This window comes from Lynx rufus, unplaced genomic scaffold, assembly GCF_022079265.1.
Source record: "Lynx rufus isolate CCGP_SWC_20201006 ecotype Redwood Valley unplaced genomic scaffold, mLynRuf1.p SCAF_1, whole genome shotgun sequence".
Taxonomy (NCBI): Eukaryota; Metazoa; Chordata; class Mammalia; order Carnivora; family Felidae; genus Lynx; species Lynx rufus.
In genome coordinates, this window is record NW_025814823.1 from 437,080 (window position 1) to 455,861 (window position 18,782).

Consider the following 18,782-nt stretch of genomic DNA (forward strand, 5'->3'; position numbering starts at 1 on the left):
GGTCTTTTCTCCATTGAATGGTCTTGGCATACTTGTCAATATGCAGTTAGCCATAATATATGTGAAGGTTTATTTCTGGGATCTCTATTTACTCCATCAGTCTATCTGTTCTTATGCCAGTAGCACACTTTTTTGATTACCATAGCTTTATATAGCAAGTTTTGAAATCGGGCTGTGTGAGTTCTCCAACTTTGTTCTTTTTCAAAACTGTTTTGGCAATTTGTGGTCCCTTGAGATTCCGTATGACTTTTTTAGGGTGGGTTTTTCTGTTCTGCCTGAAACATCACTGAGATTTTGATAGAGACTGCATTGCATTGTAGATTGCTTTGGGTGGTATTGTCAACAATATTAGGTCTTTCAATCCATGAATGTGGGATGTCTTTCCTCTTATTTTTGTCTTCTTTCATTTCTTTTATCACTGTTGTGTAATATACAGCAAGTGTCTTGTTTAAGTTTATTCTTAAGTGTATCACCTTTTTGGATGGTATTGTAGAGGGAATTATTACTTTCATTTTCGGATTTTTCATTACTGTTAAATAGAAACATAACTAACTTTTATGTCTTGGTTTTATATTTTGTAAGTTTGCTGAGTTTTTTTCTAACAGGTTTTCTTTGTGGATTCTTTAGAGTTTTGTACATATAAAATTATATCAGCTACAAAAAAGATTATTTTACTTCTGACAGTTGGGATGCCTTTTGTTTCTCTTTCTTATTTAATAGCTCTGGTAGAAGTTCTAATATCATGTTGAATACAAGTAGAAAAGGCAGGCATCTTTTTCTTCTGTCTGAGGGGAAAAGCTTTTGTCTTTCACCATTGACAATGGTATCTGTGGGTTTTTCTCATATGGCCTTTATGATGTTGAAGAAATTTCCTTCAATTCCTGTTAGAGGAGAGGGAGAGAAGGGTTGGAGGATGGGCTAGATGGGTGATGGGCATTAAGGAGGACACTTGTTGGAATGAGCACTGGGTGTTAAATGTAAGTGATGAATCACTAAATTCTACTCCTGAAACCAATACTAATACACCATATGTTAACTAACTTGAATTTAAATTTTAAAAAAAGTAATAATACCATTTTGGGGGCACCTGGGTAGCTCAGTCGGTTAAGCATCTGACTTCTGCTTAGGTCACGATCGGGTGGTTTGTGGATTCGAGCCCCTCATCAGGCTCTCTGCTGACAGCTTGGAGCCTGGAGCCTGTTTTGGATTCTGTGTCTCCCTCTCTCTCTCTCTGCTCCTCCCCAGCTCACACTCTGTCTGTCTGTCTCTCAAAAATAAATAAATATTTAAAAAAATTTTTTTAATACAATTTTTGCATCAACTGAGATGATCATGGTCTTTCTTTTTCCTTCATTCTGTTAATGTCTTTTGCATTGTTTTAGTTTGTTTTGTATTTTAAACCATCATTGCATTCCAGGAATCCATCTCCCCTAGATCATGATATATAATCCTTCTAATATGCCATTGAATTTGTTTTGTAAGTATTTTGTTGAGGGTTTTTACATCAGTGTTTATAAATGGTATTGGTCTATAGTTTTCTTATCATGTCTATGTATGGCTTTAGTTTCTGGTAATGTTGGCCTCTTAAAATGAGTTAGGATGAGTTTATCCCCCCAATTTTTTGGAAGAGTCCAAGAAGGGATGGTATTAATTTTTTTAAGTGTTTATTTAATTCCACTTACAGTGTAATATTATTTTCAGGTGTACAATATAGTGATGCATTATTTCCTTATATATCACCTGGTGCTCCTCACAAGTGCTCTCCTTAATCCCCCATCACCTATTTAACCCATCCCCCCCAACCACCTCCTTTTAGGTAACTATCAGTTTGATAGAATTCATCATAGAAGCCATATGATCCAGGGCATTTCTTAATTTGGAAGTTTTTGATTACTGATTCAGTCTCCTTGCTAGATACAAGTCTGCTCAGCTTTTTTTTATTTATTCATGATTCAGTTTTGGTAGGTGTTTCTAATTATAGTAGATTCTTATAATGCTTTTTATTTATTAAAATCGGTAGCATTTTCTTTTAATTTTTTTAATGTTTTTATTTACTTTTGACAGAAAGAGACAGAGGTGTGAGTGGGGGAGGGGCAGAGAGGGGAGACACAGAATCTGAAGCAGGCTCCAGGCTCCCTGTTGTCAGCACAGAGCCCGATGTGGGGCTGAAACTCACAGACCTGCTCCAAAGTCAGGCGCTTAACCAGCTGAGCCACCCAAGTGCCCCAACTTGACACATTTTGTTTCTGACTTTAGTAATTTGCATTTTTCCTTTTTTTCTTAGTCAGTGGTTTGTGAATTTTGTTAATTTTTCAAAAGCCAACTTTTGATTTTGTTTTTTTTAGCCATTGTTTCTCTTTTTTCTATTTTATTTATATATAGGCTCTAATCTTTATTATTTTCTTCCTTCCAGTTTTGGGTTTATTTTACCTTTTTTTTCCCTTAAGGTTTATCATTAGGTTATTTATGATCTTTCTTTTCTTTACTGTATATATTTTACAGCTGTAAAGTTCCCTTTTAGCACGACTTTTGCTACATGCCATAAGTTTGTTGTGAATTTTTCAGTTTTTCTCTGTTAATTTCTAGTCTTCTTCCATTGTGATCAGGAGAGATACTGTGTATGTTTTCAGTCTTTTAAAATTTATTAGGGCTTGTTTTGTTGCCTAACGTATTGTCTATCCTGAGAATGTTTCATGTGCACTTGAGAAAAATTCTGTTGGCTTGAATGTTCTATATATGTCTTTCATGTGTAAGGGGTTTATACTGTTGTTCAAGTAATCTTTTTTCATCTTGATAATCTTTGTAGTTCTTGAAAATGAAGCACTTAAGTCTCCTTTTATTGAAAAACTGTCTCCCTTCAATTCTGTCAATATTTGTATCATATATTTGAGGGCTCTGATGTTTGGTGCATATATATTTGTAATTGTTACGTCTTGTTGGTTAATTCACCCTTTTATCGATGTATAATGTCATTCTTTGTTTCTTGTAATATTATCTGACTTAGAGTCTATTTTGTCTGGTAATAGCGTAGCCACCCCGGCTCTCTTTTGGTTACTGTTTGCATGGAATACCATTTTCTAATTTTTCACTTTCAACCAATGTATGTTTTTGTATCTAAAGTGATTATCTTATAGATAGCATATAGTTGGACCATTTTTTAAAAACCCATTCTGTAAGGGCACCTGGGTGGCTCAGTCAGTTAAGCATCCACCTTTGGCTCAGATCACCATCTCCTGGTTCATAATTTCAAGCCCCGCATCAGGCTTTCAGCTATCAGCACAGAGTCTGTTTTGGAATCTCTGTCCCTCCCCTAATCGCACTCTCCTTCTCTCTCAAAAATAAATAAACATTAAAAAAAAAAAAGATTTAAAATCCATTCTGCAAATCTACCTTTTAATTGGAGAGTTTAATCCATTTAAAGTACCTACTGTTGGAAAGGCTTCTGCCATTTTGCTATTTGTTTTTTGTATATCTTCTAGCTTTTTTGTCTCTCATTTCTTGTATTACTTATCTCTATTGTGTTTAGTTGTGTGGGGTTTTTTTTGTAATGTCATTTTTTATATTTTTAAAAAAACATTGTCATAAAAAAATAACAAAATTTACTATCTAACCATTTTTAAATGTACAGTTCAGTAGCGTTAACCATACCCACATTGTTGTGCAACAGATCTATAGAACTTTCATTTTGCAGAACTAAAACTCTCTCCATAATCCATTCATCCATTGATGGACATTTGGTTTGCATCCACCTCTTGGCTATTGTGAATAATGCTACAGGGAACATGGCTTTGCAAATGTTGTAGTTTCATGTTTTGATTATCTTCTTATTTCCTTTTGTATATATCTATAGTTTTTTTTATAATTACCATGGGGATTACATATAATATTCTAAAGTTATAACAATCTAATATGAACTTATACCAACTTTAATTGCACAAAACCCTACTCCTCTGCAGCTCCAAATTCCCCATTTATATTATTGATGTCAAAAATTAATCTTTAGGACACCTGGGTAGTTCAGTCGACTAAGCATCTGACTTTGGCTCAGGTCATGATCTCACGGTTCACAAGTTCGAGCCCTCTGTCAGGTTCTCTGCTGATAGCTCAGAGCCTGGAGCCTGCTTTGGATTCTGTGTCTCCCTCTCTTTCTGCCCCTTCTCTGCTTGTGTGCCCTCTCTCAAAAATAAATATTAAAAAAGTAATCTTTATACATTGTGTGCTAATAGATTTCTGATTTTGTTTTTTAAGTCCTATAGAAATAGATATTATCCTATAGAAATAAATAGAAATAAAAGTGGAGTTACAAACCAAAATTAATATTTCTTTCATGTGTGTCCTTGTATTTACCTGAACCACAGATCTTTATATCTTCATGTGGCTCTGAGTTACATGCTAGAGCTACACTCTATCATCCTTCTAGCTCTACCTAAAGGACTCCCTTTAGTGGTAGTGCATTTCCTCACCACTTGTTTCTCTGTGAATGGCTGAATTTCTCCCTTATTTTTGAAGGACAGTTTTGATGATCTGTAATTCTCAGTTGACAGGGTTTTTTTTTTTTCCAGCACTTTAAATTTATCTCCGTATTGTCTTCTTTCCTCAAAGGTTTCTTAGAAGAAATCAGCAAGTAATCTCACTGGTGATCCCTTGTACATGACAAGTTGCTTCTCTCTCACTGTTTTCAAGATTCTGCCTTTGTCTCTGGTTATTGATAATTTGATTATAATGCGTATGAGTGTGTCTCTTTGGGTTTATTCTACTTGGGGTTTGTTGAGTGTATTAGCATCCTAGGGCCATTGTAACACAATACCATAAAGTGGATAGCTTAAATGACAAAATTTTGTGGTCTGAAGTGATGGAGTCTAGAAGTCTAAAATCAGGGTGTTGGCAGGTTTCATTCCTTCTGAGGTCTTAGAGGGAAAATCCATTCCATGTCTTTTCCCTAGATTTTGGTGGTATGCTGGCAATCTTTACCACTTGTTGGCTTCTGCATTATCCCAGTCTCTTCTGCTGCCTTCACATGGCATTTTCTCTGAACTTGTCTGTCTCTAATAAGGACACCAGTCATATTGAATTAGGTCCCACCTAAGACTTTATTTTAACTTGATAAGCTCTGTAAAACCCTATCTTCAATAAGGTTACATTCTGAGGTACTGAGGGGTTAGAACTCCAACATATTTTTTGAGGAGGACACAGTTCCCAAAGCAGTCTACTCTCTGCTCCATCAGAAATTCATGTCCTTCTCACATACAAAATGCATTCATCCCATCCCAATCATTCCAGCATCAATTCTAAGTCCAAAATCTTATACATAAGTATCATCAGCCAAAAGTCCCAAATCTCATCGTCTAATTCAAGTACAGGTGAAGAATTAGTAGCATACAAGCTGGGGCAAAATTCTTGTCTATATCTGAATATGTGAAACCAGAGGAATCTAAAACCTAGCGGGGCAAATTCTATTAGATTCTTATGACTTGAGAATAATCTTCACTGGCTAGATGCTCCACCTTTCAGTCCCACTAGGATTATTCAGCCTATTTTGGCTTTACCTACTCAGCTCTAGAAGCAGCCTCAATTATTGGAATTGAGTATTTGTCTTCATGCTGTGGAACCCAGGAGGCTGCACCTCTTGGAACAGAGGACAAGTCAATCCTGCCTCTCAGACTTGTGCCCTCTGGGCTCCTGGTGGCAGTAGCAGACACGCCAGCCTCTGAACTACCTTCAGGGTCATTATACCTTTTTCTTCAAAGATAAAACATGTGCAGGGCTGAACAGCTCCATCAGTTCACTTCCTGCCTATAGAATCCCATAAGTTCAACAGCCTTCCTTCTTTCTTCCCATCTCTATTCCCTCCATTTCAAGCTGGCAGAGTTTCTGCTGAGATGATTGATTGGATCCACAAGCCACCTGCCCATAATCTCTTCAGCCACACCCTTGGTGTCCTCTCTAAGCATACTTTCTCATTGTTTACAATATGGATAGGCTGAAAATTTTCTAAATTCAAGTTCTGTTTCCTTTATGTTTAGCAATTCTTTATCTCTGTCTTCTCGTGTTTTGCTGTAAACAGCAAGGAGAAACCAAGCTGCACATTCAACAATTTTCTTAGAGATTTCCTCAGCTAAATATTAAAGTTCTACTTTCTATCTGACAGAATACAATTCAACCAAGTTCTCTACCACTTTATATCAAGGATTGCCTTTCCTCTAGTTTCCAATAACATGCTCCTAATTTCTGTCTGAGATCTCACCAGAAGAAACTTTGACATTCATATTTCTACCAAAATTCTTTTCAAAGCAATCTGGACTTTTCATTCAAACACTTCAAAACTTCTTCTCTATCCATTACCTAATTCCAAAGACACACCCACATTTTAGGTATTTTTTACAGCAACACCCTCCTTCTCAAAATCAAAATCTGTATTCATTTCCGAGGGTTGCAATAACAAAGTTACACAAATTAAGTGACTTAAAGACCATAAATTTATTGCCCCATAGTTCTGGAGTCTAGAAGTGTGAGATTCAGGTATAAATAGGGTTGGTTCCTTAGAGCTGTGAGTGAGAATATTCCATTCTTTTCTCCTAGTTTCTGGTGGTTAGCTGGAAATTTTGGGTGGTCTGTGACTTGCATTACCATAATCTCTGCTTTCATCTTCACATGCATTCTTCTGTGTTTGTCTCTGTACCTAAATCTTCCCCTTTTAATGACACCACTCATATTGGATTAAGACCTACCATAATCATTTTCACTTGATTATCTCTGTTAAGATTCTTTTTCCAAATAATGTCACATTCTCAGGTTCCAACTCCAACACATCTTGCTTGGAGATATAATTTAACCCATAACATTGAGCTTCTTGGATTTAAAGATTCATGTCTGTCACTAAATTTGGGAAGTTTTCAGAAATTATTTCTTCAAATAATTGTTTTGCTCCTTTCTTTCTCTTCTCCTTCAGAGACTCCCATAATGTGTATATTAATATGTCTAATGATACCCTTAGTCTCTATCCAAGTCCTGAGTCTCTGTTCCCTTTGCTCTTTTTTCTTTTCCCCACTTAATAATTTCAGTTACCCTATCTTCTGGTTCACTGATCCTTTCTCATGCTTGCTCAAACATGCTGTTGAACCCTCTGGTGTTTTTTTCACTTCACTTATTGTATTTTTCAGCTCCAGAATTTGTTTGATTCCTTTTTATAATCTCTATCTCTTTGTTGGTATTTTAATTTTGGTCCTTTATTGTTTTTCTGGTTTCCTCTAGTTCTTTATCCATGTGTTCCTTTAGTTCTTTGAACATATTTAAGACAGTTCTAAAGTCTTTGTCTAGTAAGTCCAATATCTGGGCTTCCTCAGAGGTGGTTACTATTTATTTTGTTCCTATGAGTGAGCCATGTTTTCCTTTTTCTTTGTATTTCACCTGGTTTTTTTGTTGTTGAAAACTGGGCATTTGACTATTAGAATGTTGTAACTCTGAAAATCAGATCCCCACCTCCCTGGGATTTGCTGGGTTTTCTTAATTGTTGAAGACTATAGTGGTCGGTTTGTTTGAGACTTTCCCATTCTATTTTTGTAAAGACTGTTCCTTTTTGTGATCACTAAAGTCTCTGTTCCTTTAGCTTGTGTGCAGCAAATGTTTTGACAGAGATTTCTTTGAATGCCAGGAACTTGATTGGGTTTTGCTTGGTTGAAGTAAACCCTTGACTTTTCCAGAGTTCTGAAAAATTTCATATGGCTTCTCATTTTTTTTCAATGTTTCTGTGTGGGAACGAGAACTTGGAACCCCCAGTCTGCTATTTTGCTGATGTCACTCCTCTGTTGAATTTTTCACTGTTCCCTTTGGATAACCTATTTAATGGAAGAACATGAATAATATCTACTTAGAAATAAAAGTTTAGAAAATTTTAAAATTTTAAGTAATTTAAATGGAATAACAAGAAAAGCTAGATTCACAAAATTTCCACTCACATTATAATGCTCAAAAAAGACAAAAACCTAATTTTTTGCCATTTGAAATGGATTTTAAAGTATTTTTAAACTTAAGAATTTTTATTTGGAAAGATAAACGTTTATCTATGATGTTTTGGGATTTTTTTTTAAGAACTGTGTTTCAGATGCTTTAAGAACTACAGTAACCAAATAGTCTTATTTAGTACAAGAAATTTCAGATTTGCTCAATGCAGTCATTTCACAAACCCTACTGAAATTACTGAGTTAAAGAATTAGCAATTCACTTTAAAACCACGAGATTGATGGTTGATAGGAAACTGGACATTCATATAATGCCAGAATAGTACTACATGAATTATTTGGTGGGTACAGGATAAAAACATAACTGTACAACAGAGGGATCAGAATCATCACCCCAATCTATATGTGAATCTTAGCATGTTAATGTTGAGTTAGTGATTATTATGTCTTTTGATGTATTGCAACCTAAGTATATTTACAACTTAAGTATAATTACTTGTATTCTGGCCAAAAAATGTTTGAATCCATCACACCTATAGATACCAACTTTTAGCTTTTGGGAAATTCCAGGAGCTAGATACTACTTAATGGAGGAACAAGCTAAATAATAGCATGAGGATGTAACTACATAATAGATGCTCTTCAGCAAGACTAAGTCATTAAAATAAAAGTACCATGGTAGACTCTAAAAGATTTATTGAAATAACCAGATATAATGTGTAGTCTTGAATTGAATACTGGTTTAGGTCAGCATGGGGTATCTAAATGTGGTCTGGAGCGTTAATAGGAATCCTTACTGAAATAGAAAAGTGAGAACTGATAGAAAATGCAAATTATCAAACTGTAATCAAATTGCATATATGATATAATTTCATTTTTGTTTTAAAAAATATGGAAAGTTTGTGTATAAGAAAAGGATCTGGAAGGATATACATTTAAGGTATCTGGATATGTTTTTAATGTTCTTATTCATTTTTGAGAGAGAGCATGAGCAGGGAAGGAACAGAGAGAGGAGGGGACAGAAGATCTGAAGCAGGGTCTGTGCCAACATCAGCAAGCCTGATATAGTGCTCAAACTCATGAACCATGAGATCATGACCTGAGCTGAAGTTGGGACGCTCAGCCAACTGAGCCACCCAGGTGCCCCTGGAGAAATGTGATTTTTAAAACTTTTTGTTATGTCCACATTTGCTAATTTTATATATTGCTTCTGTAATAAGATACTTCAAATATAAATTATGTGACATGATTTATCTGATTCTAACATTTGGTAATTTTATGAATAGTGCTTATAATACATACCATGTGTTTTAATCCCTTTATCTCTTAGATAGAGAGCCTGGATTTTTTATTTCTATTAAAGACAATTGAGGAATTCTATAAAAGTGAAGATGGAGAAAATCTGGAAATCCTCTGTCCAGTTCAAGATCAAGCCTGTGTAGCTAAATTTGAAGATGGAGTTTGGTACCGAGCAAAAGTCGTTGGTAGGCGATTGCACACTATTTCTACAGGCAAATGTTATGCTTGAAAACTGATCCCATTTGAGTTGGTACAGATTAATCGTGGAAGTGATGTTATTTGATCTTAACATTTTGCTCAGTTATCTATCTTTAGTAAGCTAGGGGTAATGTTGGAAGGTAAATCTCTGGGTCTCTTTTTTTCCAAGTTTGCAATTTCTAATTTCATAACTTTTGAAGGATTGCCTGGACGTCGTGAAGTTGAAGTTAAATATGTGGACTTTGGCAATACTGCAAAAATAACACTTAAAGAAATGCGTAAAATAAAGGATGAGTTTCTGAATCCCCCAGAGAAGGTAATCTATTTATCATGAATCATAGGGTTAGAATATTAGCACAAATATGAAAGTAATTTTAGAAATCATTTTTACCATAGAAATATTCTGTTAACATCTTTGTCTGTAAGTAATTCCTAACACATAGACTATAGAAAAGAGTTGCTGTGGTTCCTATAATTTTCTATATAACAACTATAAGTTATTAAGATGTATGTATATCTTAGCAAATAAGCATTAATTATAAATGTATATGTGTATGTATGTTTGTGTCTATGTATTACTGTTCTGCAGCTCTTAATGTTATACCAGTATAATGAGGTAAGAGGATGATGTATTTTGTGAAAACAAAACTCATCATAGGAGTATTTTTACTGCAATCTCATTTATGTGTAAGTATATATAACATGTGCAAGAGAGAGAAAAGTCTGGAAGAAAAAGTGAAAAATTACCCTTCTCTTGGAATCCTACTCCCCAGAGATATGGTTAAGGCTGATTTTCTATCTCATGTTGCACCTAAGCGTTTGAATTTGGTTAAACAATATTTTTCATTTTAAAAATGGGTAAAAATTATAGGAAAAACTTGGAAATACAGATAAAAAGAGGAATCACTCAGAATTGTTGAATATTTTTGATATATATAAATCTAAGATGTGTCTTCTCTGTTTTTAGCGATTATAGGATTAGACAAATAGTCCTATAACCTGATTTTCTCATTTAACAGCATATCATACTTTCAGTGGATGCTTGTTATATCAATGTCTAAATGTGCAGTAATTCCTTCAACCAAATACTCTGTTGATTCCAATTATTTGTATTTATAAAATATTTTGTAGATACCTTTGTACATTTATTTATTTTCTAAATATGCATTAAATTCAAACACAAAGTTTTTTGTTCACATAAAATTTTATTGTAATTTTAAAATAATTGGAAATTAAGTTTACTTTTCTTAATGGCACAATTCTGTTTGACACAGGCAATCAAATGTAAGCTGGCCTATATTGAACCACGTATGAGAGCAGTGCAGTGGTCCAAAAAAGCTAAGGACAAATTTGAAGAAAAGACTCAAGATAAATTTATGACATGTTCAGTCGTTAGTAAGCTATTTCCATTTTCATTTGTTGCTGTATGGTCATATATAATTTTAAATAAGAGTAACATTATAATATTTGCCAGATCTCAGAATAAATTCAATGTGTCATCAGTAAGAGTAGTGAGAACATGTATTGAGCATTGGGTATAGTAGGTATAGTTGCAGGCTCTAGAATCTAAAATCAGCAAGAGGCAGAATTTACCATCAGAGACCAAGTCATCCCAAGAGTGCCTGGTTGGCTCAGTTGATGGAGGGTGTGACTTGATCTCAGGGTTGTAGGTTCCAGCTCCACATTGGGTATAAAGATTACTTAAAAATAAAATCTTAATGGGCACCTGTCTGACTTCGGCTCAGGTCACGATCTCATGGTTCGTGAGTTCGAGCCCCACGTCGGGCTCTATGCTGACAGCTCAGAGCCTGGAGCCTGCTTCCGATTCTGTGTCTGCCTCTCTCTCTCTGCTCCTCCCTGCTTGTGTTCTTTCTCTCTCTCTCTCTCTCTCTCAAAAGTAAATACACATTTAAAATTTTTTTAAAACATAAATAAATAATAAAATCTTAAAAAAATAAAAAGATGAAGTCATCCTGGATGTGGACTCTTGAAAGCTCTAAAGCCAGAAATTAGTTTCTCTTATTTCTGTTTGCATTTTCGCAAGGACTCTATCCTGATTTTGGCATGATGGATGCTAAAGTTTAATGTGCAGGGAAGTGAGGGGAAGTAGGACATAACTGGTAAATAGTTTTCATATGTTCTTTTTTTTTTTTTTTTTCATTTCATATGACTTAAGTGAATTCAACTGTAGGCTCTCCCCATATTTAGAAAAAAAGTTGTTTCTGTTTTGGAGGAGTTTGGGTCCAAGATACAGGCTGACTATTACCTTACAATTTTATAACCCAACATGTTCTGAAAATGAAAAGTTGAGTAGCAAAATCTGATCTGAATTGACATGAAGGTACATACAGTCTTTATCTCTCTCCTTTATAGTGAATATCATATATTCCGTTTCAGGATAATAATGTATGTTTGTAGGCTGCTGCCTCAGTCTGCTGGAGCTATTACAAAATATTCAGTGTATGTTTTACGTAGTCTTTCTCAATTTGAAGAGTTCTGAAACATGTCTGGCCCCAAAGGGTTTGAATTCAGGTATGGGGAGGTGTAGGATTCTGTTGTTTATCTGACTGTGTTGGTCTTAATAAGTACTAGTGCAGAATATACAAGATCATGTTTACTTAGGGTTGATTTATGGGAATTTCCAGGGTAATTTTTACAGCACCTATTTGTTCACATTTATCATACTACGTTAAATGAACCCAACTACTGTAAGAGCGTTAGCCTCTTTTACAGTGAGGAGACTGAAGCTTACTGGTCAGCTGCTCAAGGTTACTTAACGTAGAACTGATGCCTATCAGTGATAATTTATATACATTGTTGATACAAGAAATTGTTCTGAAGAAATAGTTTCTTTAGGGAGGAATGTGATTATAGATATTGCATTGTCAGTCAATAACATTTTTATATCTGTCTTCTCTGATATGAACAGTAAATTAAGGGCTTCTTAGTCCTTGAGTTATCTCCACTGATTTTGTGCAGAATTTAACCTAGATAATTCTGCTTACCAACTTTCCTTTTGGTATTTTATTCTGTTGGTTTTAGCTCCCCCTCCCTGCAGTGGACCTGACTTGGTTCCTTTCTTTACTCTTTCTTTTGCTTACTCACTTAATTACTTGTTACACCATTAATATCCAAACACTAGTCACAATATAGTTATTATCCTAGGTAATTTGAGCAGGGCCTTCTGGCACTCCTTAAATCTAAAATACCTCATCAACCTGTGCAATGATGAAATTAAGAGTTTTAAGACATTAATATTAAAATGAACTACCACAGACCAGAAGGGGAGCTATCCATTAATATGCATTGTTACCTTATAAAGCAACAGATATTTAAATTTTAATTAGCAGAGCAAGGAAGGTGGTGACAGTACAGAACATACAGGAATAAAGAACTTTGTGTATGGGAAATATAGTCAAAGAACTGAAGGGAATGCGAGAGCACAAGAAATGGAAAAGTACGGAGATGAAAATTTATTGAGGCTCATCATCGTTTAGCCTTTTATTTCTAGATGACGTATCTGATCCATTAAAAAGGAGTCCACAATCATTTTTAGGCCCTTGGAAAAAGTTTTGTAATATGTGTTTTTATGATATAGGATGCTGGTAACTCTTCATCTTTTTATTTAGAATCATCATTCTGGCCTGCAGCTCCAGCTGCTGTTGTATAGAAATTGTAGGCATAAACTGCAGTTTAAGTATGCATTCACTGCATATTGAAGTGTGTGTTTTCTAAAGAAATTCCTCTGTTGTTTATGCAGATACATATTAGGCAGGTTCTCTGTGCTGTGTACCATAAGCAAGTAAACAGGCACATGAGATGTAAATTTTGCCCATAGTTAAACTCCCAGTTTAGTTTAAGAAATCTAAATAGATCTGCTTGTTGAAGTAGCCAATTTGTTTTCTAAAAGAAATTAAAAGTTATATGGTTTGTTCTAAAAACAGAGGAATGGGAAAAAAATTCCAGGTTCCAATCTTTAATTAAGGGTGTTTTTGGAGTTTTTGTTGTTTTGAACTTTGTGCCATTTTTCTAAAAGCTGTAAACCTTAGCAGATAATCACTGGACTGAATTAACTTTCATTCTTTTGTCCTCTGGAACTAGTTTGAATTTAATAAAACAGTTTAAAGACACATCAGAACACTTATTCAATGAATATAGGTCAAGTTATATTTTTCTGAGTTTAAAAGCTTTAAACTGCTTTTGATGTGTTATAGAACAGCACACAATAATCTAAAATAAAAATTGTATTAATTTGCATATGTTACAGACGACATGGACAATTGCTTTATGTTTGCAAAATGCTACTTTTACCCCTGCAGAGAGACTTTGATATTACTTAGCAAGAAACCACATGTATGCAAAATGAAATTAAGTTTCCTGTTATTTAAAATTGCCTCATTTAGTATATTTTATGACATATTTCTTTCTTTCCCCAAACTCGTCTTAATGGTTTTACAGAAATTCTGGAAGATAATGTGCTGTTAGTTGAGCTTTTTGATTCTCTTGGTGCTCCTGGAATGACTCCTACTAGTATAAATGACCAGCTAGTCAAAGAGGGCCTAGCATCTTATGAAGTAGGGTAAGTAGACCTACAAACTTTAAAAAATTCAGTTTATTCACAGGAAGGTGGTAGGGCACCTCGGTGGCTCAAGTTAAGCATCAAGAGTTAAGCATTCGACTCTTGATTTTGGCTCAGGTCATGGTTTCGTGGTTTGTGAGTTTGAGCCCTGTGTTGGGCTCCACGCACTGACAGTGCGGACCCTGCTTGGGGTTCTCTCTCTCCCTCTCTTTCTGCCCCCCCACCCCCTGCTGCTTGCTCTTTCTCTCCCTCTCTCTCTCCCTCAAAATAAATAAAACTTAAAAAAAAAAAAGGAAGTGGCATATCATTTTCTTTTGGATATCTGCTTTGGAGTTTCCCCCTGTTTTTGAATCAGGAAAAATAGACGGAAAAATAATTGGAGTCATTAGTTTAATGGGGAGTAGAGTGGCTTTTCCCTCCATCCCTAAGTGACCCTGAAACCAAGAGAATGGCTCCTCAGGATTTAAAATACTTCTAAAAAGAGAATAGCATCTTATTTCTAGGTAGAACATCTGCTATAGTAGCCCTTTGTACCTATTGGAGAAGAGAATTAGTAAGAAAAATGTCAGTATAGAGTAGTTAGTGGTAGAATTAGCCCACATTCCCATTTGAAGAAATGTGAATTTTTTCTGGGTTCAAGTGGATACGTTGAACGAGAGCCAGATTTGAGCCATTGTGCTAATAATACCCAAGACAGACCAGTGGTTGAGGTGACCGCAGTATAGAAGGGCAGAGGGGTGGGAGTGTTTGCAGTAAACATTAATTAAATGGAGGAAATGAATATATGGATCTCTGAAGAGAGACATGGTTAAGTGATTCACCTGGGAGTTAGCAGCATATAAATGAGTCCATTAGAATAAATGAAAATCACTTTCATTATTCATCTCAATTTCCCTTGATGAAGATGCAACTATGAGGATTATAATCTATGAGAAAGAAAGTCCAAAACTGGTAGATCATGAGCCCGAGACTGAAGAAAAACCAGGAACCGGAGAGAGAACGTTTCAAGAAGGAAAGAGTAGCTAGTGCTGAGAATTCAAGTCAAGTAAGGGCTGAAAATTATCCATTAGATATAGCAACAAAAATTAAGTCACCTTGGTTAGCTAAATCTCAAGCTTATTGTGAAAGAAATTAAGTTTTTCTTTAATAAAAATAAAGGACATCTAATTATCTGTGTTTTCAGTATGAACTAACCTGACTTATTAAACATTCTAAACACTTCAATAATTTCTCTTTTTAATACATCTTAATAGCAATTGGCTTCCACTTGTATTCTCACTGGCAAGTGGATTGGTACTTTTTAGTCATCAAAACAAATTATCAATAATTCTTCTCTTTTTGAGTGCAAGATATCAATGGCAGATGATGAAATTATGACCAAACTTGGTATTTAAAACGCTTCTAAAATAGAAAGTTTGGGGGCACCCGGGTGGCTACGTTGGTTGAGCATCCAGCTCTTGATTTCAGCTCAGGTCATGAGCACAGGGTTGTGGGATCAAGTCCCATGCTGGACTCAATACTGAGTGTGGAGCCTGCTTGGGATTCTCTCTCCCTCTCTCTCCGCCCCTCCCCCCACTCATGCTCTTGCTCACTGAAAAAAAAAAAAAGAGAAAGTTTGGCTTTTAAGGGTGGTTTTTGTACTTACTTTGGTAATAGTTAGCCCTTTTTAAAAAAAAGAAACTAAAATTGCTGTTAATATGAAAACTGGGAAGCAGCGAATCATAGCTAAAACTTGTTCATCTCTAGGGGTACCTGAGTGGCTCAGCGGTTAAGCTCCCGACTTTGGCTCAGGTCATGATCTTGCGGTTCGTGGGTCCGAGCCCCACATTGGGCTGTGCTGACAGCTCAGAACCTGGAGCCTGCCTCAGATTCTGTGTCTCCCTCTCTCTCTCTGCCCCTCCCCTGCTCATGCTCTATATCTCTCTGTCTCTCAAAAATAAACGTTTAAAAAAAAAAACTTGTTCATCTCTAGATCTAAGCAAATACAAACATGAATATTTTGCAAACTATTTTTGCTAATGGGTTTTGTTATTTTCCAGGTATACCCTCAAGGATAATTCCAAAAAACATAGTGAAGTATGGGATCCTTCTCCAGAAGAAATTATTTCAAATGAAGTAAACAGCTTAAATCCTGTATCTATAAAATCTCTACCTAATGAGAATCTCCAATCACTTTATAATAAGGAACTACCTGTACATATCTGTAATGTGATATCTCCTGAGAAGATTTATGTTCAGTGGTTATTAACAGAAAACTTACTTAACAGGTATAACATATAAGGAAAACATGGATTGCATATGGGCTTTTTTCTATATTTTGTTTCAAAAATCTAGAAATCACAAATGTAGAATTTTAAAAGCAAAATTATTTCAGTTAAACAGTCACTGCAACACTGGTTAAAAGTATACAAATAGTGTATTTACTGGCTATTTTCACTATATTAGAATTAGTCATTCCCCAAATACTTATTGAACACCTATTTTTGACAACCAGTATTGTAGGTGTTGGGGATACAGTGGTAAAAACATTTACAAGTCTTTGGCATCATCAAGCTTAAATTCTGGTAGAGAGACAATAGACAAAATATTTACTGTAGTAGATGGTGATAAAGACAGTAGAGTAAAAGCAGTTGAGGAGGAAGGCAATTTTGGATAATCAGGGAAGGCCTCAAAAAGACTATGACATTTGAAATGGATCCTAAAGGAAGAGAGGGAGTAAACCATGAGGGTATCTGGAGGAAGATCATCTCATGCAGAGGGAAGAACAAGTTCAAAGGCCCTGCAGTGGAAATGTGCTTGGGTATTCAAGGAAAAACAAGGTATCCAGTTTGGCTTGAGTAGAGTGAGAATGGGGGGACAGTAGAAGACGTGGTTAGAGACTTAGGTGTTGTAAGAAAAGGTTTGAAAGTTAATTTTTTTTCTCTATACAGTTTAGAAGAAAAGATGGTAGCTGCTTATGAAGACTCAAAATGGGAACCCGTTAAATGGGAAAATGATATGCACTGTGCAGTTAGGATCCCAGATAAAAATCAGTGGCAAAGAGGCCAGATCATCAGAATGGTTACAGACACATTGGTAGAGGTAAATGCAGAGTTAAAAATATAATTGTGAAGGTGAATGGATTCAGTATTTTTATCTTGAAATTTTTTAAATCTAATTTTTATTATGCTATTCAATTTGTGAAAAACATTTTGAAATACTGTCTTTCCACAGACTCAAAGTTACTATTTTCATAGGTTTTGCTGTATGACGTGGGTGTTGAACTAGTAGTGAATATTACCTGTTTACGAGAGCTTCAAGAAAACCTAAGGACAATGGGAAGATTATCTTTGGAATGCTCTCTTGTTGATATAAGGTAGTTTTTAGCTGAGTAAATTTTCTCATTATTGAATAATTACAAGTATTTTTCTTTTTTGTTTGGTTCTTGTCAGTTTTAATTTTACTAAAATTCTGAAATTTCATAAATCTAGTTAATTTGGGGGGCGCCTGGGTGGCTTAGTTCGTTAAGTGACTGACTTCAGCTCAGGTCATGATCTCACAGTTCATGAGTTCAAGCCCCACCTCGGGCTCTCTGCTGTCAGCACAGAGCCCACTTTGGATCCTCTGTCCCCCCTCTCTCTGCCCTTCCCCCACTCATATTTTTTCCCTCCCTCCCTCTTCCCCCCCCCCACACACAAATAAGCAGTTATTTAAAAATCTAGTTAATTTTGAGGTTTTAAGAAGAGGGAAAGATAAAAATTTGGAGCACATAAACTTTAGAGGTACCAAGGAATATAGATAGGTGAGTATCATGGGTATCTAGGTAGATTCAAACTGTTAAATTATTAAAAACTTGAAGGACATAGGCAGATAGAAATAAAGTATATTTTATAAGCTTAGCATTGCATGGAAAGCTAAAAATATATAAATTACCAAAAAGTGAATTAGGATTCTGAAAGTGGCATGAAATACTTTTTGAATCTAGTAGAATTCTACCATAAACACAGAGCAGTTTGGATAGCAAAACTAAAGACAGCACAGTCAATCTCTAAAACCTAAGTAGACAACTAGGTTTCCCTCTGTAAGCCCCAAATACAAACAAGTACACCATGTGGTACACCATGCCCTTATGGATCCTTAGGGTTATCGGCATTTGTGTGGAAGGAAGGCTGACTGGGATTCTAACAGCTCTGAGAATAGGAATTGGCAACAGGTTTTCACTGGAGCATGCAAGCCAATCTGAGAACAACAACCAAGACCAAGAAGGGAATAATGCAAGATGCTCTTCATAATTGGATGTGAGAGATCTATAATGTGCCGCATTTTTGTGGTGCTGGAACCTTAGCCATACAACCTTTGGAAGTAAACTGATGCTCTCTTCCGTGACCTCACACTGAGCAGAAACTGTTGGGGATAGAGCCTAATTTGAGCAAGACAGACACTGGGGCAAAGGAAAGAAAAGATGCAGATAAAAGTAGGGGAGAGGAGCAAGATATCAAAGTATGAGGCCATATTTTCTGTCACTTTGGGAGAACAGCACCAGAGAGTTCTAGAGCCATGAAGCTAAGAAAGCAATAGTGATCTACCTCTTCCTTCTAAAAGCACAGGAAATTTTCTTTCATTTAAAACATGATGATGTATCATTTGCAAATATGTTCTCCCATTCAGTAAGTTGTCTTTTTGTTTTGATGGTTGTTTCCTTTGCCATACAAAAGCTTTTTATTTTGATGTAGTCCTCATAGTTTAATTTTGCTTTTGTTTCCCTTGCC

At 35.6% G+C, this 18,782-nt stretch overlaps 1 protein-coding gene across 1 annotated transcript in view; it reads left to right on the forward strand.

Moving 5' to 3' along the window:
• RNF17 (ring finger protein 17) overlaps positions 1 to 18,782 on the forward strand; it is a 122,645-nt gene that overhangs the window by 54,613 nt on the left and 49,250 nt on the right. Inside the window, exons 16-22 of the mRNA XM_047077378.1 lie at positions 9,289 to 9,442; positions 9,656 to 9,771; positions 10,730 to 10,850; positions 13,914 to 14,034; positions 16,074 to 16,301; positions 16,965 to 17,115; positions 17,271 to 17,389. Coding sequence (XP_046933334.1) covers positions 9,289 to 9,442; positions 9,656 to 9,771; positions 10,730 to 10,850; positions 13,914 to 14,034; positions 16,074 to 16,301; positions 16,965 to 17,115; positions 17,271 to 17,389 — 1,010 coding nt within the window. The remainder of the gene's footprint in view (positions 1 to 9,288; positions 9,443 to 9,655; positions 9,772 to 10,729; positions 10,851 to 13,913; positions 14,035 to 16,073; positions 16,302 to 16,964; positions 17,116 to 17,270; positions 17,390 to 18,782) is intronic.